Genomic DNA, 22,594 nt, shown 5'->3' on the forward strand with positions numbered 1-22,594 from the left:
GATTGGGGGAGGGATCTGGAGATTGGGGGAAAGGGTCTGGAGATTGGGGGAGGGGTTGGGAGATTGTGGGGAGGGGGGGTCGGGAGATTGTGGGGAGGTGGGGGGTTGGGAGATTGTGGGGAGGTGGGGTTTTGGGAGATTGTGGGGCGGTGGGGGGTCGGGAGATTGGGGGGAGGTGGGGGGTTGGGAGATTGTGGGGAGGTGGGGTTTTGGGAGATTGTGGGGAGGGGGGGTCGGGAGATTGTGGGGAGGTGGGGGGTTGGGAGATTGTGGGGAGGTGGGGTTTTGGGAGATTGTGGGGAGGGGGGGTCGGGAGATTGTGGGGAGGTGGGGGGTTGGGAGATTGTGGGGAGGTGGGGTTTTGGGAGATTGTGGGGAGGGGGGGTCGGGAGATTGTGGGGAGGTGGGGGGTTGGGAGATTGTGGGGAGGTGGGGTTTTGGGAGATTGTGGGGCGGTGGGGGGTCGGGAGATTGTGGGGAGGTGGGGGGTCGGGAGATTGGGGGGAGGGGGTCGGAAGATTGTGGGGAGGGGGGGTCGGGAGATTGTGGAGAGGGTCGGGAGATTGTGAGGAGAGGGGTCGGGAGATTGTGGGGAGGGGTCAGGACATTGGGGGGAGGGGGGGAGGGAGATTGGGGAGAGGGGGGTCGGGAGATCGCGGGGGGATCGGGAGATCGCGAGGGGGGAGGAATCGGGAGATCGTGGGGGGCGGGGGGGGGATCGAGAGATCGCGGGGAGGGGGGACCGGGAGATCGCGGGGAGGAGGGATCGGGAGATCGTGGGGAGGAAAGGGGAGGGGGGATCGGGAGATTGGGGGAGGGGTGAGGGGGGATCGGGAGATTGGGGGGAGGGGAGGTGAGGGAGGTCGGGAGATTGGGGGGAGGTGAGGGGGGTCAGGAGATTGGGGGGAGGGGAGGGGGGTCGGAAGATCGCGGGGAGGGGGGCTCGAGAGATTACAGAGAGGGGGTCGGAAATTCACGGGAAGGGGGGAATCGGGAGATCGCGGGAAGGGGGGATCGGGAGATTACAGAGGGGGGGGTTGGGAGATTGAGGGGAGAGGAGGGGAGGGGCGGTCGGGAGATCGTGGGGAGGGGCGGGTCGAGAGATCGCGTGGAGGGGGGATCGGGAGATTAGGGGAAGGGGGGTCGTGAGATCATGGGGAGGGGGGTCGTGAGATTGTGGGGAGGGGAGGGAGGGGAGGGGAGTGTTTGGGAGGTTCGGGGGAGCGGAGGGGAGGGAGATTGGTGGAGAGGAGGGGAGGGGATGGGAGGGAGATTGCGGGGAGGGGAGGGGAGGGGGATCGAGGGGAGTGGGTCAGGGGGAGGGGGATCGGGGGGAGGAGGAATCGAGAGATTGCGGGGAGGGTAGGGGAAGGGGATCAAGTTGAGGGGGATCGAGGGGAGGGGGATGGGGAGAGGGGAGGGGGGATTGGGAGATTGCGGGAAGTGGGGTGTCAGGAGATTTCGGGGAGCGGAGGGAAGGGGAGGGAAGGGGAGGGGGGTCGGGAGATTGTGGGGGGGGGGGGGAACGGTGTCAGGAGATTGTGGGGAGTTAGCTGACTCCCTGGAAAATCCAACCAGCTGCTGTAACTCCACACGGATTCTAAAATGTGAGGTAGGCAGCCTCATTAGCATATTATAATTACTGACCCACCCCTCGAGAGCAGGTTACTCGGCCACGCCCCAATGCACCTTGGGTAAACTGGAAGTCGCATTCGTGGGTTGGGTTTGGATTTCACATTTTTCAGAATTTATCCAAGCCTCCTGCCCCTCTCCTCCCCCACCCTCTCCCGCCGCTCTCCCAGCCCCCTGCCCCTCTTCCCCCCCCCCTCCCGCCCCACCCCTCTCCATCCCCCGCCTCTCTCCAGACCCTGCCCCTCCCCAGCCCCCTGCCACTCTCCAGCCCCTGTCCCTCTCCCGCCACCCGCCCCTTCCCCCCCGCCCCTCTCCTGTCCCCTGCCCCCTGCCCTCTCCAGCCCCCACCCTCTCCCGCCGCTCTCCCAGCCCTTTGCCCCTCTCCCGCCCCTCTTCCGCCCCACCCTTCTCCAACCCCCACCCCTCTCCAGCCCCTTGCCCCTCTCCAGCCCCTTGCCCCTCTCCAGCCCCTGCCCCTCTCCAGCCCCTTGCCCCTCTCCAGTCCATGCCCCTCTCCAGCCCCTGCCCCTCTCCCGCCACCCGCCCCTTCCTCCCCCGCCCCTCTCCTGCCCCCTGCCCCCTGCCCTCTCCAGTCCCCGCCCCTCCCCGCCCCCTGCCCCTCTCCAGCCCCGCCCCTCCCCCGCCCCCTGCCCCTCTCCCGCCACCCGCCCCTTCCTCCCCCGCCCCTCTCCCACCCCCTGCCCCTTCCTCCCCCGCCCCTCTCCCGCCCCTCCCCCGCCCCCTGCCCCTCTCCCGCCACCCGCCCCTTCCTCCCCTGCCCTCTCCAGTCCCCGCCCCTCCCCCGCCCCCTGCCCCTCTCCAGCCCCCACCCCGTCTCCCGCTACCTGCCCCTCTCCAGCCCCCACCCCTCTCCAGCCCCCCCGCCCCTCTCCCGCCCCCCCGCCCCTCTCCCGCCCCTCTCCTTCTTGCCCCTCTCCCGCTCCCTGACCATCTCCAGGCCTCCGCCCCTCTCCAGCCCTCTGCCCCTCTCAAGCCCTCTGCCCCTCTCATGCCTCCCGTCCCTCTCCCGGCACCCGGCCCTCTCACACCCCCTGCCCTTCTCCAGCCTCCCGCCCTTCTCCCACTCCCTACTCCTCTGCCATCCATCCTGATGGGTTAACATTCCCCCCACAGTGGCAGACGGGCGATGGTGTGCCGTCGCCTGTGTTTTTTCAATCTGGCAGTGAGTTACGACAGTAGTGATGTTTTGCAACAAATGGAAATCCTTCACGGCTGTGAGGACTCACTCAGGATGGGATGTTGCTGCTTTGCATTTCCTTCAGACTACAATCTCTGAACGAGTCAGCCTGCGAGTATAAAAACAAAGCAGCCTACGGAGCGGCTTTGATCAGCGCTTCCTGTAACGTATTTATGCTCTCGTTGCACGCACTGAGCCCTTACCTGATTATTAATAGTTTTCCTAATACTTCCATCGAATTATATAATTAACACTGAAAGTGGAGATCACACGTGATTGGATGAAACTTGCAGCATATTTATTCATAGTATATTTATCCATAAACTGTTTCCAAATTGTATTATGTACAGAATAACATTATTTCCTGACGCTTTATTAAAGGCCAGAAGTTATTACATTGATGTTTTCACCTTTTACTTCAATTCTTTATCCTCATCCGCCTACATCTCTGGCTGAAAGTATAATCAGATTTGGCACAATGATGTTTAAGTGCCACTCAAAAGACCAACCATATTTAGTGTATAGCAGTCCTCTAAAGGAAGGTTGGTGTGTTTACCCGAGAGATTACTGTCATGTAAGAGTGATAAATTTTAAGACTCACACTAAAGTAGTGAAGGAGCAGGAGTTTATAGCCTGTACAAGCCTGGTAACGTCATCGGGAGGAAGCATCAAGCAGAAAAAAATGTGCTTCCTCATAGGAAGGGAGGAGGAAATAGGAGAATGAGTCAGCCATGCCACTCTGATGTCCCTCCAGGGCAGCTAGGCTCAGAGTAGGATGAATAGAGAGTTGGGAGCAGCTAGCATGCTCCCCTCTCAGGGAGCTCTTTTTCTTTTTAGATTTGATTTAGGTTTAGCTTCTCTGACCATTCCACCAGGTGAACATTCAGACCCGTGTTCCAGAGAGCGCTTTCATTTGCCCACTTGTATCATGTCCAGAAATCAAGTGCAGGACCGTTTACATTATATTACAGCTGCTCGGATTTACCATATGTCTTTAGGTAATCTTCCTTGTCTTTGAAAGACTCCAGAATAACACTGCACGAGACCACGTGATTTTACAGTGGGTATTAAGCTCAATTATCTGCTCAAGTGAGTCGAACCGTTGAGCAAAATGATGTATTCTGATGTGGTAGTCCTTTTTCTTTTCCCACAGTTCATGGAAGCTATCTGGCTTAACTACCACACCATGAAAGCTTCAGTCAAACCTCCCAATTGAGAAATATTTTCTAGCAAATGAATGGGCTGAACCAGATTTAAATAACTCTGTTAAACTCAAGAAGAACCAGTGGGCCAAACATAATTCAAACCAATCCCACGAGATGTTTGTATTTGAATTGAATGACTTAGCCACTCACTTGGACATTTAGCTGAGGCATCATGACTAATAAATACATCAAAAATAAACCAGGGCATGTTTTATATGAGTGGATCTGGTTTCTAACCTCTTATGTAGAAAATACAATTGAAAAAATCAATACCTATATCTGAGACAAAATGGTCAACTTTTGTCTCACATAGACGAAGAAGGTCAAGTATGAGGAAATAAAATTATACTGCCTTATTATGGCATGCAGCTAATATAGATCAGTAATTACGTCCATTCCCTTTACAATCCTAATTCATTCCAAAAGAGGTGCTAGATTTATTTTCAATAATTCTACAAAGACTGAAATGTACATGCAGTGAGTCTCCTCCAGCGTTTGTAGATAATAAATATCAAGCACTTTTCGAAAGTGAAACCTTTCGGAGGTCTTATTGGTGCTAAAGCACATTGCCACCTGTAAGGCTCTGCTTGCGAGACAAGGCCTGTAAACAATGGCGCTGTCAAAGTACCGGTGTGTCCCTATCCTATATACAATTGACAAAAAAGCAGGAAATGCTTCCTTGAAACGGCATGTATTTCACACATTAGTATTTCGATTGAGCACTGTACAGCACCACTGCAGTTTGTCTGGGAGTGCTAAATTGCAGCATTTCAGAAGTGCAATGAACAGTATGGAAGCAGGGTCTGTTGAGTTAATTAGATTGACCCCATCACTTCTGCACCAGGCAAGCAGTTGACATGGGGCGGGTAGAGGTTGGGCGGTAGGTGGGGAAAATCATGCATGGCTCCCACTCATGATAACAATCATGGGATCTTTGCTGGAACGAGGGTAAGTGTGAACAACAGGATTGGGTTCATTTGTGATGTCCCTCACAGTCAAATCTTCTGCCGGCTTCCCTATCTGGGCTTACACATGAAGAATGATTACCCGGGCAAGGTGGTAGAGAGCAATCACCTGCTTGAGGAATAGTATCCTGGCATGAGTCACCAGGGAGAACTTTACAACTTTATGCACCCACATTTCCGATATGACTGGTGGGGCCCACCTGCTGGGAACACAGCATGCCCAAATTACCTCCATCACCTTCAATAATGGGCCGGAAATTAAAACAAACCTATGCACTGAGAACATTTTTGTTTAAAAGCACTTTTACATATAAACAGGCAAGACCTTATCTACACTACTAATTCAATACATTATATTTCATTATTTTTATTTATGAATTTAATCTACTTCTCGCAGTTAGTTTTATTTTGGTGCTGGGGGAAATGATAAAAGAAGCATTAAAATAATACATTTTGATTCTGTTAAGTTGACAAACCTTAACAGGTCAAATAACTTTCAATTACTATTTCTTAAGGCAAATAAATAATTAAGCACACAAATACATAAAGTTTATGTCTACTGTGTTTTTTAAAACTCCAACAGGAAGCAATGGCAGCAGGAGTGAGTCGATGTGTATTACATTTTTTATACCGAGTTTCCTCGTTGTAAACAAAACGTGAACAAATCCCCCTTTTCCTGTATCATTTCCAGCTGTTTGAATCTGCACACACTTTGGCACATTGTGAGCATGATAAGAGTAGGAAAAGCATGGGGTCACACAGCACCGAAACAATGATTCGAGGCATTAATGATTCCCAGCTACAGAATATAAGGATAAATGCTTGGAATCTTGGGCTCTGAAATTGCGCACCTACCCCACTTCTAGTGTTTTTACCGCCGCAGTGGATGAGGTGGCCTCTTGAGTGAAATTCCGCTCTTTGGCTTTTTTTCCCCGGCACACCGAAAGTTGCTGATAATGATATGCAGTATGCGGCGGTAAGCACACTAGAGGGGCGGAGCTTTGGGGGGGTGAGAGTGGCCGCCGCTGCCAGTTATCAACGTAGCGCTGATGACGTCATCACGACGCCACGTCATCACAGCTCTCCCCTTCACTTAAAGGGGAGAGAGCTTGCGCGATTTTTTAAGTTTGATCCACTGGGCCACCAGGGAGGGTTTCGGCCAGGCTAAGAGTGGGTACCAGGCTGCCAGTTGATGGCCCGGCCGAACCCGGGGGCATAATTAGCGGCTCGGCATGGCAGTCGGCTGACAAAAAAAACATGGCGGCAGCGGCAGTAGGTCCTCCCCTTTAATGGGAGCCGCACCACCATTTTAGAAGGCCACAGCCTCACTGGACCACCAGAAAAAAGCAGCTTTTGGCACAGTCTGGTGGGAGGAAGATTTTCGCTGTCGGGGGCGGGAGAATTGGCGGGGTGCGCACTCTGATGACGCACTTAGGACGGATCGGCAGCAGACATACGCCTGCTTTTACCAGGCATAAGAGTTTGAAGGACATTCACTGGGCAAGAGTTGGGCAAATAGCCCAATCTCTGCCTGCGAATTCTTTTCTCCCGGAGATGCGTGCGATCTGTCAAAGATCTCAAAAGCCAAGAACCGACATTTGCGAGGCCTCTTTGGGTGGGTGCGTGCGCACATCGTACGCACCCGGAGATGCTGCAATTTTCGGGCCAATGAATTTATTTTATTTGCTCCATTTTTTATTTCCTTGGGCCAGTTTCCACTCCAGGTCGGTGTACCTCTCCTATCCAGCTGCCAATGCAAACCAGCAGGTAGAGGTCACATGAGAGGGCAATAAGATGACATTCCCTCTGTAGGTGGAGCCTCTCCTGTGCTCCAAGACAGAAGAAATCTAAAACCACCTCTGTAGCAGCAATGTCTACTAGTACAAATGCCTAGACTTAACTCTGAAAGAATACTTTCCTTCAGCTCGCAATACAAATGAGTCAAGAATTGTTGGAATGCTAGCACAATCACATGAAGATCACATCGCCATGTATAGGACACACATGCGAGTCAGAACCAAGATGGAAACAGCTTTTCTGTCAGCTACTTTCTGTTAGTCATAGAATCATAGAATAATACAGCACAGAAGAAGTCCATTCGGCCCATCGGGTTTGTGCCGGCTCTTTGCCCAGATCTCTGCAATTTTTCGCCTTCAAATATTCATCCAATTCCCTTTTGAAGCCTACTATTGAATCTGTATCCACCACCCTATCAGGCAGTGCATTCCAAATCCTAACTACTTGTTTAAAAAAGTATTTCCTTGTGTCGCCTCTGGTTCTTTTATCTCACCTCCAATATACAGATAGAAATACATACAAAGAAGCTACAACATGGTAACAGGCTTCTCAACCCAACCAGTCTGTGCAGGCGTTTACCCTCCATGTGAGAAAACTAGCTCTAATCACATTTATCCATCCCAATTCCCATATTCCTTCACCTCCTTTTTCTTCAACTGCATTTCCAATCCAATTTTGAATGTTGACAGTTTCTGCCTCAACTACCAACCCTGAGGGTGGATTCCAAGCCTCACAACTCTCGGTGTGAAGATGTTTCTCCTGCCCTCTGTTCTGATTCTCTTACATTTAATCTTATATCTATGGTCCCTCATTCTCGCTCCTCAACTACTGGAAGAAGTCTGTTTCATCTACTCTGTCCCATCCTTTCATAACTTTAAACACTTCTTTTGTATCGCCCCGTAATCTGTGTTGTTATAACAAGAAAGCCCCAATTTTTCAAATGAAATTTCTTTGGATTTGTATTTCCTCATACCAGACAACATCCTGATGAATCTGCTTTATACCCTCTCTAAAGCCTCATTATCCTTCCTCTATTGTGGAGCTCGGTGTGGACACCCCACTGAGCTTAGTAAAGGCTGCCCTGGACTAGGAGGCTCCCCCCACAGGTTACCACTCACTGCATGGTGCTCTACAGGTTCCCCAAACCCTCTTGAACACCTACACAAATGTCAAAGCAACACGCATGGTTCCATGCAAGGAGCTCATCAAAATTCTCACATGACTGCATAAAGTGCTTCTCCTGATTAATCAGTGCAAGTCGGTACGCAGCTCTGGTAAGGTTGCAATCCATTGGTCACATACCATATGCGGCTGTGGGGGCTTAGGTAAGGTGGTCCCCACCGGAGCAAGTTCTCTCCTGAAGGTTGCGTGCAGCGTTCTCTTTCAGCATTGCAATGCCACAAGGTGGTACAGTCCTGTGGTCTGGTCTAAATTTTACCAGGAGGATTACGCAAGTCTTCTGAGTGGCAATACTGAGTGGGTGAAAAATCATGTAACACTTCTGTGAGTGATAGGAACCTTTGGCCTTCAAGGTTTGCTCAGGTGATAATGAAGGGGTGTGAGATATGGGGGTTGGGGCCCATGTTTTGCAGACTGTATTACTGATGGTGCAAATGCTGGAGGCCATATGCTTGGTGCCCCAAAAATGGTCACTTTCCTCAGCACCACCTCTTCTAGCAGGACCTCCAGGCGTTGTTTGAGCAACGAGTACAGTTCTTGGAGCTCCTTCAGCCATTTTCAGTATAAACAGTAAGTCTCCACCAAATACAGGGTTGTGCTTCCATTTCAGCACAGCAGCCCTTTAAGACCTGCTGCACTCATGATTCCCTGCTTCTCTGGTCCTGTGCTCCTTGCATGTGTGAAAAACTGCAGGAAACATATTTAAGCTGGAATCCAGCAATCGGGTCACCATGTAATCAGCATTTGAGGTGCTGAGAGCATGGATCATTGTTTTCTCCTGAGTGAGCAATGGGCTGCATACTTGTGAGATCTCGATTGGCTGCCTTCAGGAAAGCTAGAGTGTGCATTAAACTTTCGTTCAAATCAGAACAGAACTGTTTTGGGTGACTGGGTCTATTGGTACTTTTCTGAATTTGACCCATTGGAATTGTTTTGAATTCTGCTGATATGTTTCAGCCATTTCTTTTCCTTTGCACCGGTGTAGTTATTAAAAAAAGTGGTAGCTATGCTTTGGAAATTCAATCAATCTGAACTTAGATTATGAAGACCTGAGTCTGAATTAGAAATTGGGGTTCAAGCCTGACACGCTCAAGGTTGATATTAAATAGCATGGATGTTATTTTACCAGTGACACAATTGGTGCAATCTCACAAGCTGTGTCAGGTCACAGCGGCACTATCATTCTACATGACCAATATCTGACACTTCTCCATTGTTACTAATCAAATTGTGGACTGAACGGGATATCAGCACACTGCTTAATAACTGAAGCTACTGGTGTTTGCTGCTCTATGTGTTATCAGAATAGGTTGTAAAACTATTAGGTTGAGTAGATAAATTAGTCCGTTTTTAAATGACAAACACACAGATTTATCATTCAACGTAACAATATAACTGCAATTCATCAACATACTATTATGTATCAGACTAAACTTCTGATGTAAATTGGCTGGGGGAAGCTCGTCATTTATCTATTCAATCTAAAGAAGCCTGGTCAAGCTGTTTCGGTGTTCAACACGGCTTACCCCAAATTGGCAGAGTTTGCTGCTCTCCTGTGTCAACTAATTGCAGTTCAAGCCTATCGTATCACAATACCATTGCTATGAACTCTCAGGGAAGCACCAAATCAGCCTTTACAGTCTAGTTATATGGGGCCTTTTTGTCAGGAGCTCTGGTTGGAAGAATCAAGAAAAAAAAAGGGATGAGTGCCAACATTTGCCAGGGATATAGCTAAGAGGTACTATTCTTCCAAAAGTATTGCATACTAGTACAACGATATTGAAATGAAGAATTCTAAACCTGAAATGACTCTGATTATTGCACTGAGGGTTATTTTGTTGAATACTTGTATCTATCCCAGCTTGGAAATTGGGCTGGAAATTGGATCAGGCTGCCTGTAAAACGGGTACCAAAGGGTCCAATATGGTGGGCTGCGTGCATGCGCTCATTCCACGCCGGAAATGCACCACCCGCCATATTGGTAAAGGCTTGTCTATTGATGTCAGGGACACACATCTGAAAAAGGTGGTAAGCCTTTTACATATGAAAATAGGGGGCCGATTTGAGGCCTGCTTTGCAAAATTTGACTGCACAGGCAAGGTCTCTTTCTTCAGGCACTTGGCAGCCAAACCAGAGATCCTTAAAGGGACAGTTGGAGGCTGCCACCAGAAAGGTAAGTTTGAATATTTTGATTTACTTTATTATAGAGGCAGGAAGCTCGACATTAAATCCATGTGCAAGCTGCACTGGTATCCCACCCTAATTCTGGAATGATCCATTTTCCAGGCCATGGGGTTTACCTTTACCCGTTCCTTTTCAAGAGCATAAAAAGTACGCACAAGAGCACAATGCATCCCTCATCTATACATACTGCTATTCTGCATGTCACCTAGTCTTGGCTTTATGACCATCACAATGGTACGCGCTGATAAGCATAGTTATAACCTCTTGGCAGGTGAACGTTATTTGGGTCAGGCGATTATGACATGTGAACGATGACAACACTTTCCTAAGCACAGCATAGACAGACACAATAGCCCATCAGAAGGTGTACAGCTTCAAGTCTTGTTTCCACTGATTCCTTAACTAATCAGTACCTTGATGAACAAATCAATAAATGCTGATATCAGCAAAAGATATCCATCATACTGAAAAACGCTACCCTCTTTAACTTTATTGAAGCAGGTTTATACTAACACACATCATGCTTTGATTTTAAAATTCTCATTCACGTGTTCAAATCCCTCCATGGCTTCGACCCTCCCTATCTCTGTAACCTCCTCCAGGCCTACAACCCCCCAAGAACTCGGTGTTCATCAGCTCTGGCTTCTTGGGCATCCCCTCTCCCTTTGTCCCAGTAATGGTGGCCATGCCATCAGCTGCCTAGGCCCTAAGTTCTGGAATTCCCTCCCTATATTCTCCGCCTCTCTGCTTCTCTCTTTTGCTTTAAGATCGCTTCTTAAAACCTATCTCTTTGACCAAGCCTTTAGTCACCCATCCTAATGTCTCTTTCTTTGACTCAGTCTCAATTTTTGTCTGATTTCACTCTTGTGAAGTGCCTTAGATTGTTTTACTATATTAAAGGCACTATATGAATGGAACTTGTTGTTGCTGATCTTATTCAGTATAAGTTTAAAGCAAATGTTGAATGAGCTCTATGATTGTCATCTGGCTTTGATGTGTCTAGCTTCTGGGAAATTGCTTTTGGCCTTCAGCTTCCAAACCACATTAATTAAGTCAGGAAGATTTCATTTGAGAGGTGTAAATAACAGAAGAGCGTGCAACCTGGAAATGTCAGTACCTTTTTGGGACATTATTTTACGTCTGCCTGGAATTTGCGGAGAGTCTGTTCATTTCAATGCCAATGGGTCGTTTAAGCATTAGGTGTAGGATATGAGAGAGGAGGAGGGAGAGACAGAATGAGAGATAGAGTGAGAGATAGAGAGAGAGAGAGAAAAAGAGAGAGAGAGAGAGAGTGAGAGAGAGATTGAGCTGTGGTAGTGGAACCAGGTTTTAGGTGAAACAGAACCAAAAAGATATGCTGGAGTGCATTACATTCACTGCTGGCAGGAGCAGAGTGTACTTTTAAGAGATGAAGCTATTTGCTGCTGTCTTGTGCTATTCTGTATGTGGTTTACTTGATTAACTTCTATTAAAACAATCTACTTAGTTAACTTGCAATCAGAGCTCAGCTGGAGTGCGGTGTGTTGATACAATACCTTCCAGAGTGGCTTAGAGAGAAATTAAGTGCCCTGAGCATTAATTATTTAGGACTGTGTGAGTCCTAAAGAGTACAAGCCATCCACAGGGGCACAAAACCACAGAGCAGCAGTTTTTCTCTTATAGAGTACGTAAGATCTACTTGCGGAAAGTGTGGAGAGACTATTGCATGAGGGAATTCTCGCTTAAATCCCAGAAGACTATGTCATGCTGATGGCAGAGGCTTGTGAGAGATAGCTATACAGTCACATAGCTATCAAGTGAATCCCATGAAATTTAGACAAAAAAATACAAAATTGAGGACTTGAAATATCACAAGAACATAAAATCCTTTGTAAAACACCAGACTGCTGGAGGTATAAAACAAATACACTTGTAATTACCTGATTTACATCAAGAGACTGCTACCCTACATCTGTGATACATGTTACATTTTAACAGTGCAATGTGTGGTTTGGTGTTAACAAGGGGAGCGGCAATTGCAGCTGTATTTATCACTCCACTCTTGAGTGTAATTAATTTTTACATTCACCATAAAATAGATGTAATCAATTCATTTGCTTTGTGTGAAAGTTTAATATCTGCCATTCTGTCCATTATAGAGACTATTCCCATTAATGGGACATGTGTTGAGTGTGAAACACATTGGCCACTGTTTCAGCGCAGTGCAGTGTACAGGCTGAAAGGAAGCATATGGCTGTACTTGACTCATGTAAAGAAACACCAGTATTCAAATATGGGCAAGAATTTGATTCACTGTCAAAAACTACCATTGACTGCAATGGTTATACTCAGCTTTTAAAATCCTCATCTAAACTGATCCAAGTAAGTTTCAGAAGCCTGGCTCTCCAAGAGTATATTTCCAAACCCCTTTCTTTGGGGAAAATTTTCTGGGGGGTTAGTGGGTGCGATCAGTGGTGGGTCGGGTGGGAAAATGTTTTTTTCTGACAGTAGGTCAGGTCCCCACTGTCAACCCGCCACCACGTGCCTTTCCCAAATGCCGGGTCTGACAGCGCTGAGCAGACCCAGCACGCAGCGGTGGGGGAGGCAATTGAAATCATTAGTGGCTTGTTTACAGCCACTTAACAATGCTTTTTTTCCAGCTTTTAGGTTTTGACAGGTCTTCCATCAGGTTCCCGCAGTGCTTAGACCTATGAAACTGAGGTGGGAGATCACTGGTCATTGTTTCAGCTGATGAGTTGACTACTTCAAATGTCAAATTAAAGCTCCCAACGGATTCGGATATCTTCCCTTAGCCACTAGCTTCTCTAAATTGTATTTCCACTACAGATTCAGAATGCTGCAAGTCTTTACACAAATCTCCATCCAGTTTGACCTAATTTCCTCTCCCACCATTAACAGATCGCTTCTGTCATTTCTACTGCACCTGCCATCTATTCCATCAGCATGGGTGCCCTTAAAATTCTCTCAACTTGGTCCTCAGAATCCTATCACGATCAGCCCCAATACCAGCAGCAGCAGGCATCTTCCACCCACTGGAAGGGAAGAGAACCTCCGTGCGTGCTGTGATTCCCTCCATAAGTATATGGAGGAAGTCATGGGAGAGCCTGGGTGCAGCCATGCACCTCTGTTCAGTGCTGGTCAGTATTTGCAGCATCTCAATGCTGTAGAACACTGACAGCACCAATGTCAACATAAATTTGCGCATGGTCCCTTTAAGGAAACTGGCTGATGACGCGTCATCAAACGACGTCATCTGACCTGCTTTGCCCAAGTCAAACTGAGGAACAAAATATCAGAATAGAGCCACACATTTTCGATCAGAACCTTTTCAATAGACTAGCAAATCATTCTCATTATTTCCTTACATCCAAACTTATACCACAACCAGCTATTGCTCTTAAAGCACAATGTTCAACAATCCTTACGTCATATAAAAAATGTCAATAAGAAAACAGGTTCCCCTTTCATTACTGTGTGGCAGTATTCAATGTGAAGAAGCCAGCCAGAGTTTCACTGAATCTGGCTGCTCCACAATTGCTGCAGTCCATTTGCAAAGGCAGCCGTCAGCAATGCTATCCAGCAATGGAAACGGCATTGCTTGTTAAAAATAGGGCTTTCCAGTTGCCACTATAACAAACTGGAACAATTGAGTTTCGAAGGCTGAGGGATGATCTAATCCAGGTATTTAAAATGATTAATGATTTGTATAGGGTAGAGACAGAGGAGCTAATTCTTCTGGTGGTTGAATCCAGAACAAGAGGACATAATCTTAAAATTAGAACTAGGCCATATAGGAGTGAAATCAGGAAGCACTATTTCAAACAAAGGGTTGCGGAAATCTTTATGGATGCTGGGATAATTGAAATTTTCAACACTGAAACCAACATATATTTATTGGGTAAGGCCAACTAGGATAATGGAACAAAGGCAGGTAAATACAATTAAGGCACAGATCATCTATATTCTAATTGAATGGTGGAAAAGGCTTGAGGGGCTGAATGGCCTACTCCTGTTCCTATTTTCTCCAATTGAATATTGGAAGACCGAAGCCATTGTTTTCGGTCCCCGCCACAAACTGCGTTCCCTAGACACTGACTCCAGCCCCCTCCCCAACTCCTGTCTGAGGCTGAACCACACTGTTCGCAACCTTGGTGTTATATTTGACCCTGAAATGAGATTTCAACCACATATTCGCAGCATAACTAACGTGGCCTACTTCCACTTCCGTAGCATCGCCCGTTTCCGCCCTTGCCTCAGCTCATCTGCTGCAGAAGCCCTCATCCATGACTTTGTTACCTCTAGACTTGATTAGCTCTAGACTCTTGTCTGGCCTCCCACTTTCTACCCGACATAAACTGATCCAAAACTCGGCTGCCCGTGTCCTAACTTGCACTAAGTCCCGCTCACCCATCACCCCTGTACTCGCTGACCTGCATTGGCTTCCGGTTAAGCAATGCCTCGATTTCAAAATTCTCATCCTTAGTTTCAAATCACTCCATGGCCTCGCCCCTCCCTATCTCTGTAATCTCCTCCAGCCCTACAACCACCCCCCCCCCCCGCCCCCCTGAGATATCTGCACTCCTCTAATTCTGCCCTCCTGAGCATATCTGGAGCCTAGGCCCCAAGCTCTGGAACTCTGTACCTAAACCTCTCTGCCTCTCTACCTCTCTTTCCTCCTTCAAGATACTCCTTAAAACATACCTCTTGACCAAGCTTTTGGTCACCTGCTCCAATTTCTACTTAAACGGCTCAGTGTCAAATCTTTGAAAATCTCCTGTGAAGTACCTTGGGATGTCTCACTACGTTAAAGGTGCTACAGAAATACAAGTTGCCGTAGTTGTTTCTATATTTCTATGAGGCCGCAAAGTTGGGCCTCTACCGTGGGGAAATGAACAGAACAGGAGAAAGTGAAGGCTTTGCTGGGGACAAGAGCATGAAAAGTGGAGGTGAGGGAGTATTGTGGCAAATGGAAGGCCAAAGGCTAGGCAGTGGTTGTGTGTTTGGAAATGCAGCGGTAAGTGACTTGAGGGAGAGTTTGTACCCAGGGGTAGATGCAGAAAGGTGGGATTGGAAAGGAGCAAGGGGATGTGGGTGGTGAGGGACACAATCTATTAATTTTGTTGTGGAATAGTCTGGAAGGCACCAGAGTCTCATTCGCACCAGTTAAGTCAGTAACTCCAGCAAGCGATTTGTTCCATTGAGATCCATTACACCGTTTTGAAAGCAAAAATATAAAAATTTTTTAAATCAATAGTTATGATCAAAAAATAAAATGGAAAGTAATCAGAATTCTTTGTCACTTTGATTTCTAAAAGAGTTATTGATGATTAGATTTTTTAAGTGTACTTTTAGACATTGGTAATTTGCATGCACCAGTCAACAATATTCATTAATAGGGCAGATATTTCTACTGTTTATCACAAGGGATAAGATCTAAACCAAATTTCAAATCCAAATCAATAAATCAGCACGATTTCCATTTATTTAGAAGCATTAAAATTTCAACTCACTCCATATGAAGGTTTCAAATCAAGGTGTCCCTTTAGAACATGGATTGCTGCTTGCATTGTGGAACATCTTGCTTTTAGTTTCTCGTCACGATGGTGGAGAGTGAATGATGGACAGGTAGGTCTGGGAGTCAAATCAAATTGGGTAAAATGTATCAATCCCATATCCCATATGTATATTGTGGGGTATGGAGATATCTGTTGCCAGAAAATGTGCAATTTTGAACAGTATACTCTTTAAGCTACTCGGTTTGATTCCAACAAAAGAAAAGGCAACATGTTCAGCCTGAGCTTTAAAGCAGTCTGATCAGATATAAAACTTGAGTTATTGCAGGAAACACAGTAGTGTCTTCTAAATATTGAATAGAATTGTATTCTGGACCTAATTCTCATAACCAAGTTTTACACATTTGTCTGTTTTGTAAAGGCAACTTCCTTTTTCTTATTTTCATTTTATTCATATCCTTATGGATTTGGGGAGGTGGGGTGGTGGACATGGACACAGATGGCTCCATGATTTCCACCCACTCCCTTTGATAAAAACAGAGGTCCACATTCAGACAGCAGGAACCATGCTGGGTGCCAGGCAAATTTGATGATGCTAGTTTACCATTAACATTACCTTTTCCCTTGGGAATTTTAAGACAAGAACCATATAGTTTTCTGGGCAAAGTTCACTGTGCTGAAGTCCTGAGATTGAAGGCTGTGGGAACTTGGGATTTGCATAAGAACATAAGAAATAGGAGCAGGAGTAGGTCCTACAGGCACTTGAGCCTGCTCTGCCATTCACTAAGATCATGGCTGATCATCGACCTCAACTCCACTTTCCCACCCTTGATTCCCCTAGACTCCAAAAATCTATCGATCTCAGCCTTGAATATGTTCAGAGACTCAGCATCCACAGCCCTCTGGGGCAGAGAATTTCAAAGATTCACAACCCTCTGAGTGAAGAAATTCCTCCTCATCTCTGTCTTAAATGGCCGACCACTTATCCTGAGACTGTGTCCCCTAGTTCTTGACACTTCGGCCAGGGGAAGCAAACTCTCAGCATCTACCCTGTCAATCCCCTTCAATGAGATCACCTCTCATTCTTCTAATCTCCAGAGAACATAGGTTCATTCTACACAATCTCTCATCATAAGACAGCCCTCTCAACCCCCCAATCAATCTAAAGAACCTCCGTTGAACAGCATCCAAGGCAAGTATATCCTTCCTTAGGTAAGGAGACCAAACTGTGCACAGTACTCCAGGTGTGGTCTCACCAAGGCCCTGTACAATTGTAGCAAGACTTCCTTACTCTTATACTCCAACCCCCTTGCAATAAAGGACAATGTGCTTTTTGCCTTCCTTATTGCTTGCTGTACCTGCATGCTAGCTTTCTTTATTTCTTGCACAAGGACACCCAAATCTCTCTGAATACCAACATTTAAAAGTTTCTCACCATTTAAAAAATATTCTGTTTTTCTATTCTTCCTACCAAAGTGTATAACCTCACATTTTTCTACAATATACTCCATCTGCCACCTTACTGCCCATTTACTTAGTCTATCTATATCCCTTTGCAGACACTTTGGGACCAAAATTGGTGGACTTACCGTCCTCTGTCACTGAGTTTTCTGGGCGGTCTCCCCTCCGAGTGAGTTTAGCAGAGGCCTCCCGCCGGCGGGAAGGGAAGACCTCTGGGGACCACCCGCTGATGTTCGGTGGCGTGCAACGCACGTAAGTGTCCTCCAGCCTGCCGAGCTGCCAGTTTGTCAGCAGGGGAAAAGCCTGCCGCGTGGAGGCAGGTTTAACCTCAACGGTAAGTATGAAGACCTACAAAAAAAGGTTAGTACACTTCTTTTCTTTATTTTTATTTCAACGATTCAGATGGATGGGGTCCCCTGAAGAATTTCTAGTTTTTTTAAAATTATTTTGTGGAAATGTTTTATTTAATCAGTTCCCCCCTCCCTGGGCCCGACTCAATCCTCGGCGGTACTTTGCCGAGGATTGCATTTGCTGCCGAGAATGGGAACTTCCTCCTGCTGCCACCCAGAATTGCCACGTAAGTCGCATTTTTGCTGCCGGATGGTCTTTCCAGGATTTTTTCATGAAACCTCCACCCAAAGTACCGTCAGGATCTCAGCGGTCTTTTGGGTGGAACTTAGCTTCCAACAAGTTCAGAGTCTTTGTGTTCTCTTCACAGCTTACTGTCCCACCTAGCTTTGTATCATCAACAAACTTGGATACATTACACTCAGTCCCTTCATTTAGGTCATTAATATAGATTGTAAATAGCTGATCCTTGAGGCATCCTACGAGTCACAGCCTGCCAATCTGAAAAAGACCTGTTTATCCCTACTCTCTGCTTTCTGTCCGTTAACCAATCCTCTATACATGCTAATACATTATCTCCAATCCTATGAGCCCATATCTTGTGTAATAACTTTTTATGAGGCACCTTATCGAATGCCTTCTGAAAATCCAAATATACTACATCCACTGGTTCCCCTTTATCTACACGGCTCGTTACATCCTCAAAAAATCTAATACATTTGTCAAACACAGATTTCCCTTTCATGAAAACATGTTGACTCTGCCTAATCATGTTCCGATTATCTAAGTGCCCTGATACCACTTCCTTAACAATGGATTCCAGCATTTTTCCAATGACTGATGTCAGGCCAACTGGTCTGTAGTTCCCTGTTTTCTCTCTCCCTCCTTTCTTGAACAGCGGTGTTATATTTGCTACCTTCCAAACCGATGGGACTGTTCTAGAGTCTAGGGAATTTTGGAAGATCAAAACCAATGCATCCACTAATTCTGCAGCCATCTCTTTCAGAACCCTAGGATGTAGGCTGTCGGGTCCAGGGGATTTGTCAGCTTTTAGTCCCATTAGTTTCTCTAGTATTTCTTCTCTACTTATATTAATCACATTACTTCCTCACACTCATCCTTGGTTCCCCCCATTTTAGGTATTTTTTTGCATCTTCTACTGTGAAGACAGATACAAAATGTTTCTATCATTTCCTTATTTTCCATAATAATTTCTCCTGCCTCAGTCTTTAAGAGACTAATGTTTACTTTTACTACTCTTTTCTTTTTTACATACTTGTAGAAGCTCTTACAATCTGTTTTTATATTTCTTGCTAGTTTTCTCTCAGTCCATTTTTTCCCTTTTTATCAACTTTTTGATCATTCTTTGCTAGTTTCTGAAACTCTCCCAATCCTCAGGTTATAACTATTCTTCGCAACACTATAAGCTTCTTCCTTCAATCTAATGCTATCCTTAACTTCTTTAGTTAGCCATGGATGGCTCACTTTTCCTGTGAAGTTTTTGTTTCTCAATGGAATGTATTTTGTTGAGAATTATGAAATATTTCTTTAAATGATAGCCACTGCTTATCTATTGCCATACCTTTTAATCTATTTTTCCAATCTATCTTAGCTAACTCGCCCTTCATACCAATGTAATTGGCTTTATTTAAGTTTAAGACTCTAGTTTTGGACTTAGGCAAGTTACTCTCAAACGTAATGTGAAATTCTATCATATTATGATCACTCTGCCCCAAAGGATCCTTCACTATGAGATTGCTAATCAACCCTGTCTCATTACGCAAAACAAAATCTAAAATAGCCTGTTCCCTGGTTGGTTCCATGATGTATTGTTCTAGGAAACTGCCCCAAATGCATTCCATGAACGCATCCTCTAGACTACCGTTACCAATTTGATTTGTCCAGTCTATAATAAAGATTAAAGTCCCCCATGATTATTGCATTACCATTGTTACAAGCTCCTACTATTTTTTGATTAATATTCTGTCCAATGGTATAGTTACTGTTAGGGGGCCTATATACTATTCCCACCAGTGTTTTCTGCCCCTCGTTATTCCTTATCTCCACCCATACTGATTCTACTTCCTGATCTTCCGAGCCAAGATCCTTTCTCTCTACTGTCCTTGTGTCCATCCTTTATTATCAGGGCTACCCTGCCCCACTTTACCATTCTGCTTGTCTTTTCAAAACGTCAAGTACCCTGGAACATTTAGTTCCCAACTTGCATTCCCAGCATGCATTCACATTCATAAGCAAGGACGATCTCATCTGCTGTGCTAACACATTTTGGGTAAAGACGATTATCTGAACAATTATGGGAGCCACTTATTGAAGACCAGTATGTTTACCAAATTTACAATACGGATGCCATTTATTTGATGATAATTTTCCATGAAATTATTCATCAAAATGATGGACTTAGTTTTTAAAAAGAAAGAGACTTGTATTTATGGAGCTGTGATTCAAATCTGATAATGATTTCCACTGTTTAATTGTGCCGTCACAGTGCAACATTTTCAGCACTGTTTGAGAAAGCTCTCTACCCATCAAAGGAAAAGCTCTGTAGTCTATGCCACCTGTCACTCAGCATTCCACGACTCCCAGTGCAGCTGCCACTTACCACAGGACTGCTCATCAGGATGCATGAACTACATGGGTGAGAACAAGTATTTCTTGATGCTCAAAACAACCCACTCATATCCTGGGGAAGCTCCGCTGATTTCCACAGATGTGCATCTTACACTTTTCCCAGAGATGTTTATCATTTCATCACAATACCTGCTCCGTGTCCAGCTGCTGTTGGCTTGTACTCTACCTTGACTGAGGAAGTTTATCACTTTCATGCAGACATATTCATCCTCAGTGACTGCCAGCTGACGGAACTTCCTAAAGAGGTAGATTAGTTGCTCTGCTACTTCCACCGTCTCATCTGTACACCTATAAAATGAATAGTACCTTTAGTTTTGTTTTTACAGTCAAGCTGTTTTGTAGAGTGTCCTGCAGTGCTTTAACATTTGGTTTAATATTTATCACACCACACTCAAAGACTTGAGACAAAGGCTTCAGGCTATAAGTAGTTAAATAAATTAGCCGAGCAATTTTACAATAGTTCAGTGGACTACAACAGTGGCAACTTAATTCGTTTATTAGTCACTGAACCTCTTTGGCTCAACCTATGGATATATATTTCGTGGTAGGAGTGAATGCACCTTCTAAAGAAGCAGGAGCAAAAAAAGCTGATTTCGTTCTTGATGTAGACTGCCCTCCATAATTATACACCTGGTAGATGTCCTGTTTAAAAACCAGCTGCTTTAAAAACCAATATAGGTTGAACCTCCCTTGTCTGGCACCCTTGAGATCTGGCCTGTGCCACATAAGGGATTTTACCAGATGAGGGGAGGTCACGCGTTCTACAGTTTTTTACAACTGCCAGCCCCCAGCCCCTACCATCCAGCTCTGATACAGATATCCCCGACCCTCTGCCACTACGATCGTCAAGACTCATTGAAAGTAAGGAAGAGGTATTTTCTTTTTGTTTGGCAGAGCGCCGAGGGCGGTGGAGAGGGGAGGGAAGGGGAGAAGCAGCCAGCCGGAGGACACGGCCTGCCGGCCCAACCCCAGAGGGAGCGCCAACGGCAGCTGGGAATAAAATAACTTATAACATTTTATTTATAATTTCATTCAAAATATAATTATTCGTATATGGTTGAACCTCTCTTCCCCCAATCCCACCACCCACTTGAAGACCCACTCTCAAGGCCACTTAGGCAATCAGTGCCTTCAGAATAGGACCGAGGAAGGAGTCTCCGTCTTCAGGAGAGCAGAGAATATTGGTGAGTATGGAAAAAAATGTATCTGCACCTGTGCCACCCGGCGACAGGCAATGGTACCGGACGAGGGGTGGTGTGGAGAAGAGAGTCCTGAATAAGAGTGGTTCAACCTGTACTTTTACCATGAATATTAACTCTTTTTTTCCAGTCTTTATTGGCCCTGAATTTTATCAGCTTTACAAATCATAATCCATTCACTGTTCAGCCCCTTCTCACTTTCCCTTGGAGCCATTTTGTGGGTTTGCTTCTCTTCCCTCCTGTGCCATGCAATCCCTAGTTCAGAGGTTTGGTAATGGAACTGTACTCACGCATCTGCCTTTGTGACTTGGAGACTAACCAGGCTACGTAACTTGCTCTCTGACTTAATCTTCCCTGCATCAGGAGTATACGTCACCTTTGTTTAGCATTGCCCTTCGTCAGCTTGCGTTCAATGTGTTTGGTATTGTGTTCTTAACACAGATGCGGCTGCACAGAGGGAGGTTAAAGTAACAGTGACCTCAGTCTTTAATAAGACACTCCAGAGTGAGGAACAGGCCTTAGGGGCCGGCTTATATGCTGGGATCCCTTGGGACTTCAGGGGATGAGCTCCCTGGTGGCGGAACATGGGAGTGCATGCTTTACAGATACACAACATCACTCCGCCCCCGCAAAGTCCTGGTGGACCGCCTCGGTACAAATGTCTGTTCTGGTGTGTTGGCTGTGCCCTCGCTGGGCTGGCATGTTGTTGGCCCTGCAGGGCTGCTAGGTGAGCCTGGCCTTGTTGGGCTGTTGGGGGTGATGGTTTGGCGAGGTGTTGTTGATCCTTTGGGTGTGTGTTGTGGGCTCAAAAAAGGTGGTGTCTGCTATGGGTTGTTCAGGGCAGTCTGTGAACCGCAGCCTCGTTTGGTCCAGGTGCTTTCTACAAATGTATCCATTGTTTAGTTTGACTACAAACACCCTATTCCCTTCTTTAGCTATCACCATACCCGCGATCCACTTGGGACCATGTCCATAGTTTAGCACATACACAGGGTCATTCAGATCAATTTCCCGTGACACAGTGGCACGGCCATCGTTTACATTTTGTTGCTGCCGCCTGCTCTCTACCTGATCATGCAGGTTGAAGTGAACCAGCAAGAGTCTGGTTTTAAGTGTCCTTTTCATGAGTAGTTCAGCCGGGCACCCTGTGAGCGAGTGGGGTCTCGTGTGGTAGCTGAGCAGTACCTGGGACAGGCGGGTTTGGAGTGAGCCTTCTGTGACTCGTTTAAGGCTCTGTTTGATGGTTTAGAAACATAGAAACATA

General features: G+C 46.2%; 1 protein-coding gene across 1 annotated transcript in view; it reads right to left on the reverse strand.

Annotated features, from left to right (window-relative positions):
• Positions 1 to 22,594, reverse strand: part of LOC139269154 (nuclear receptor subfamily 6 group A member 1-like) — a 371,389-nt gene that overhangs the window by 82,343 nt on the left and 266,452 nt on the right. Inside the window, exon 8 of the mRNA XM_070888255.1 lies at positions 20,298 to 20,419. Within this exon, the coding sequence (XP_070744356.1) occupies positions 20,298 to 20,419 (122 nt within the window). The remainder of the gene's footprint in view (positions 1 to 20,297; positions 20,420 to 22,594) is intronic.

The sequence above is a fragment of the Pristiophorus japonicus genome, chromosome 8, assembly GCF_044704955.1.
Source record: "Pristiophorus japonicus isolate sPriJap1 chromosome 8, sPriJap1.hap1, whole genome shotgun sequence".
Classification (NCBI taxonomy): Eukaryota; Metazoa; Chordata; class Chondrichthyes; family Pristiophoridae; genus Pristiophorus; species Pristiophorus japonicus.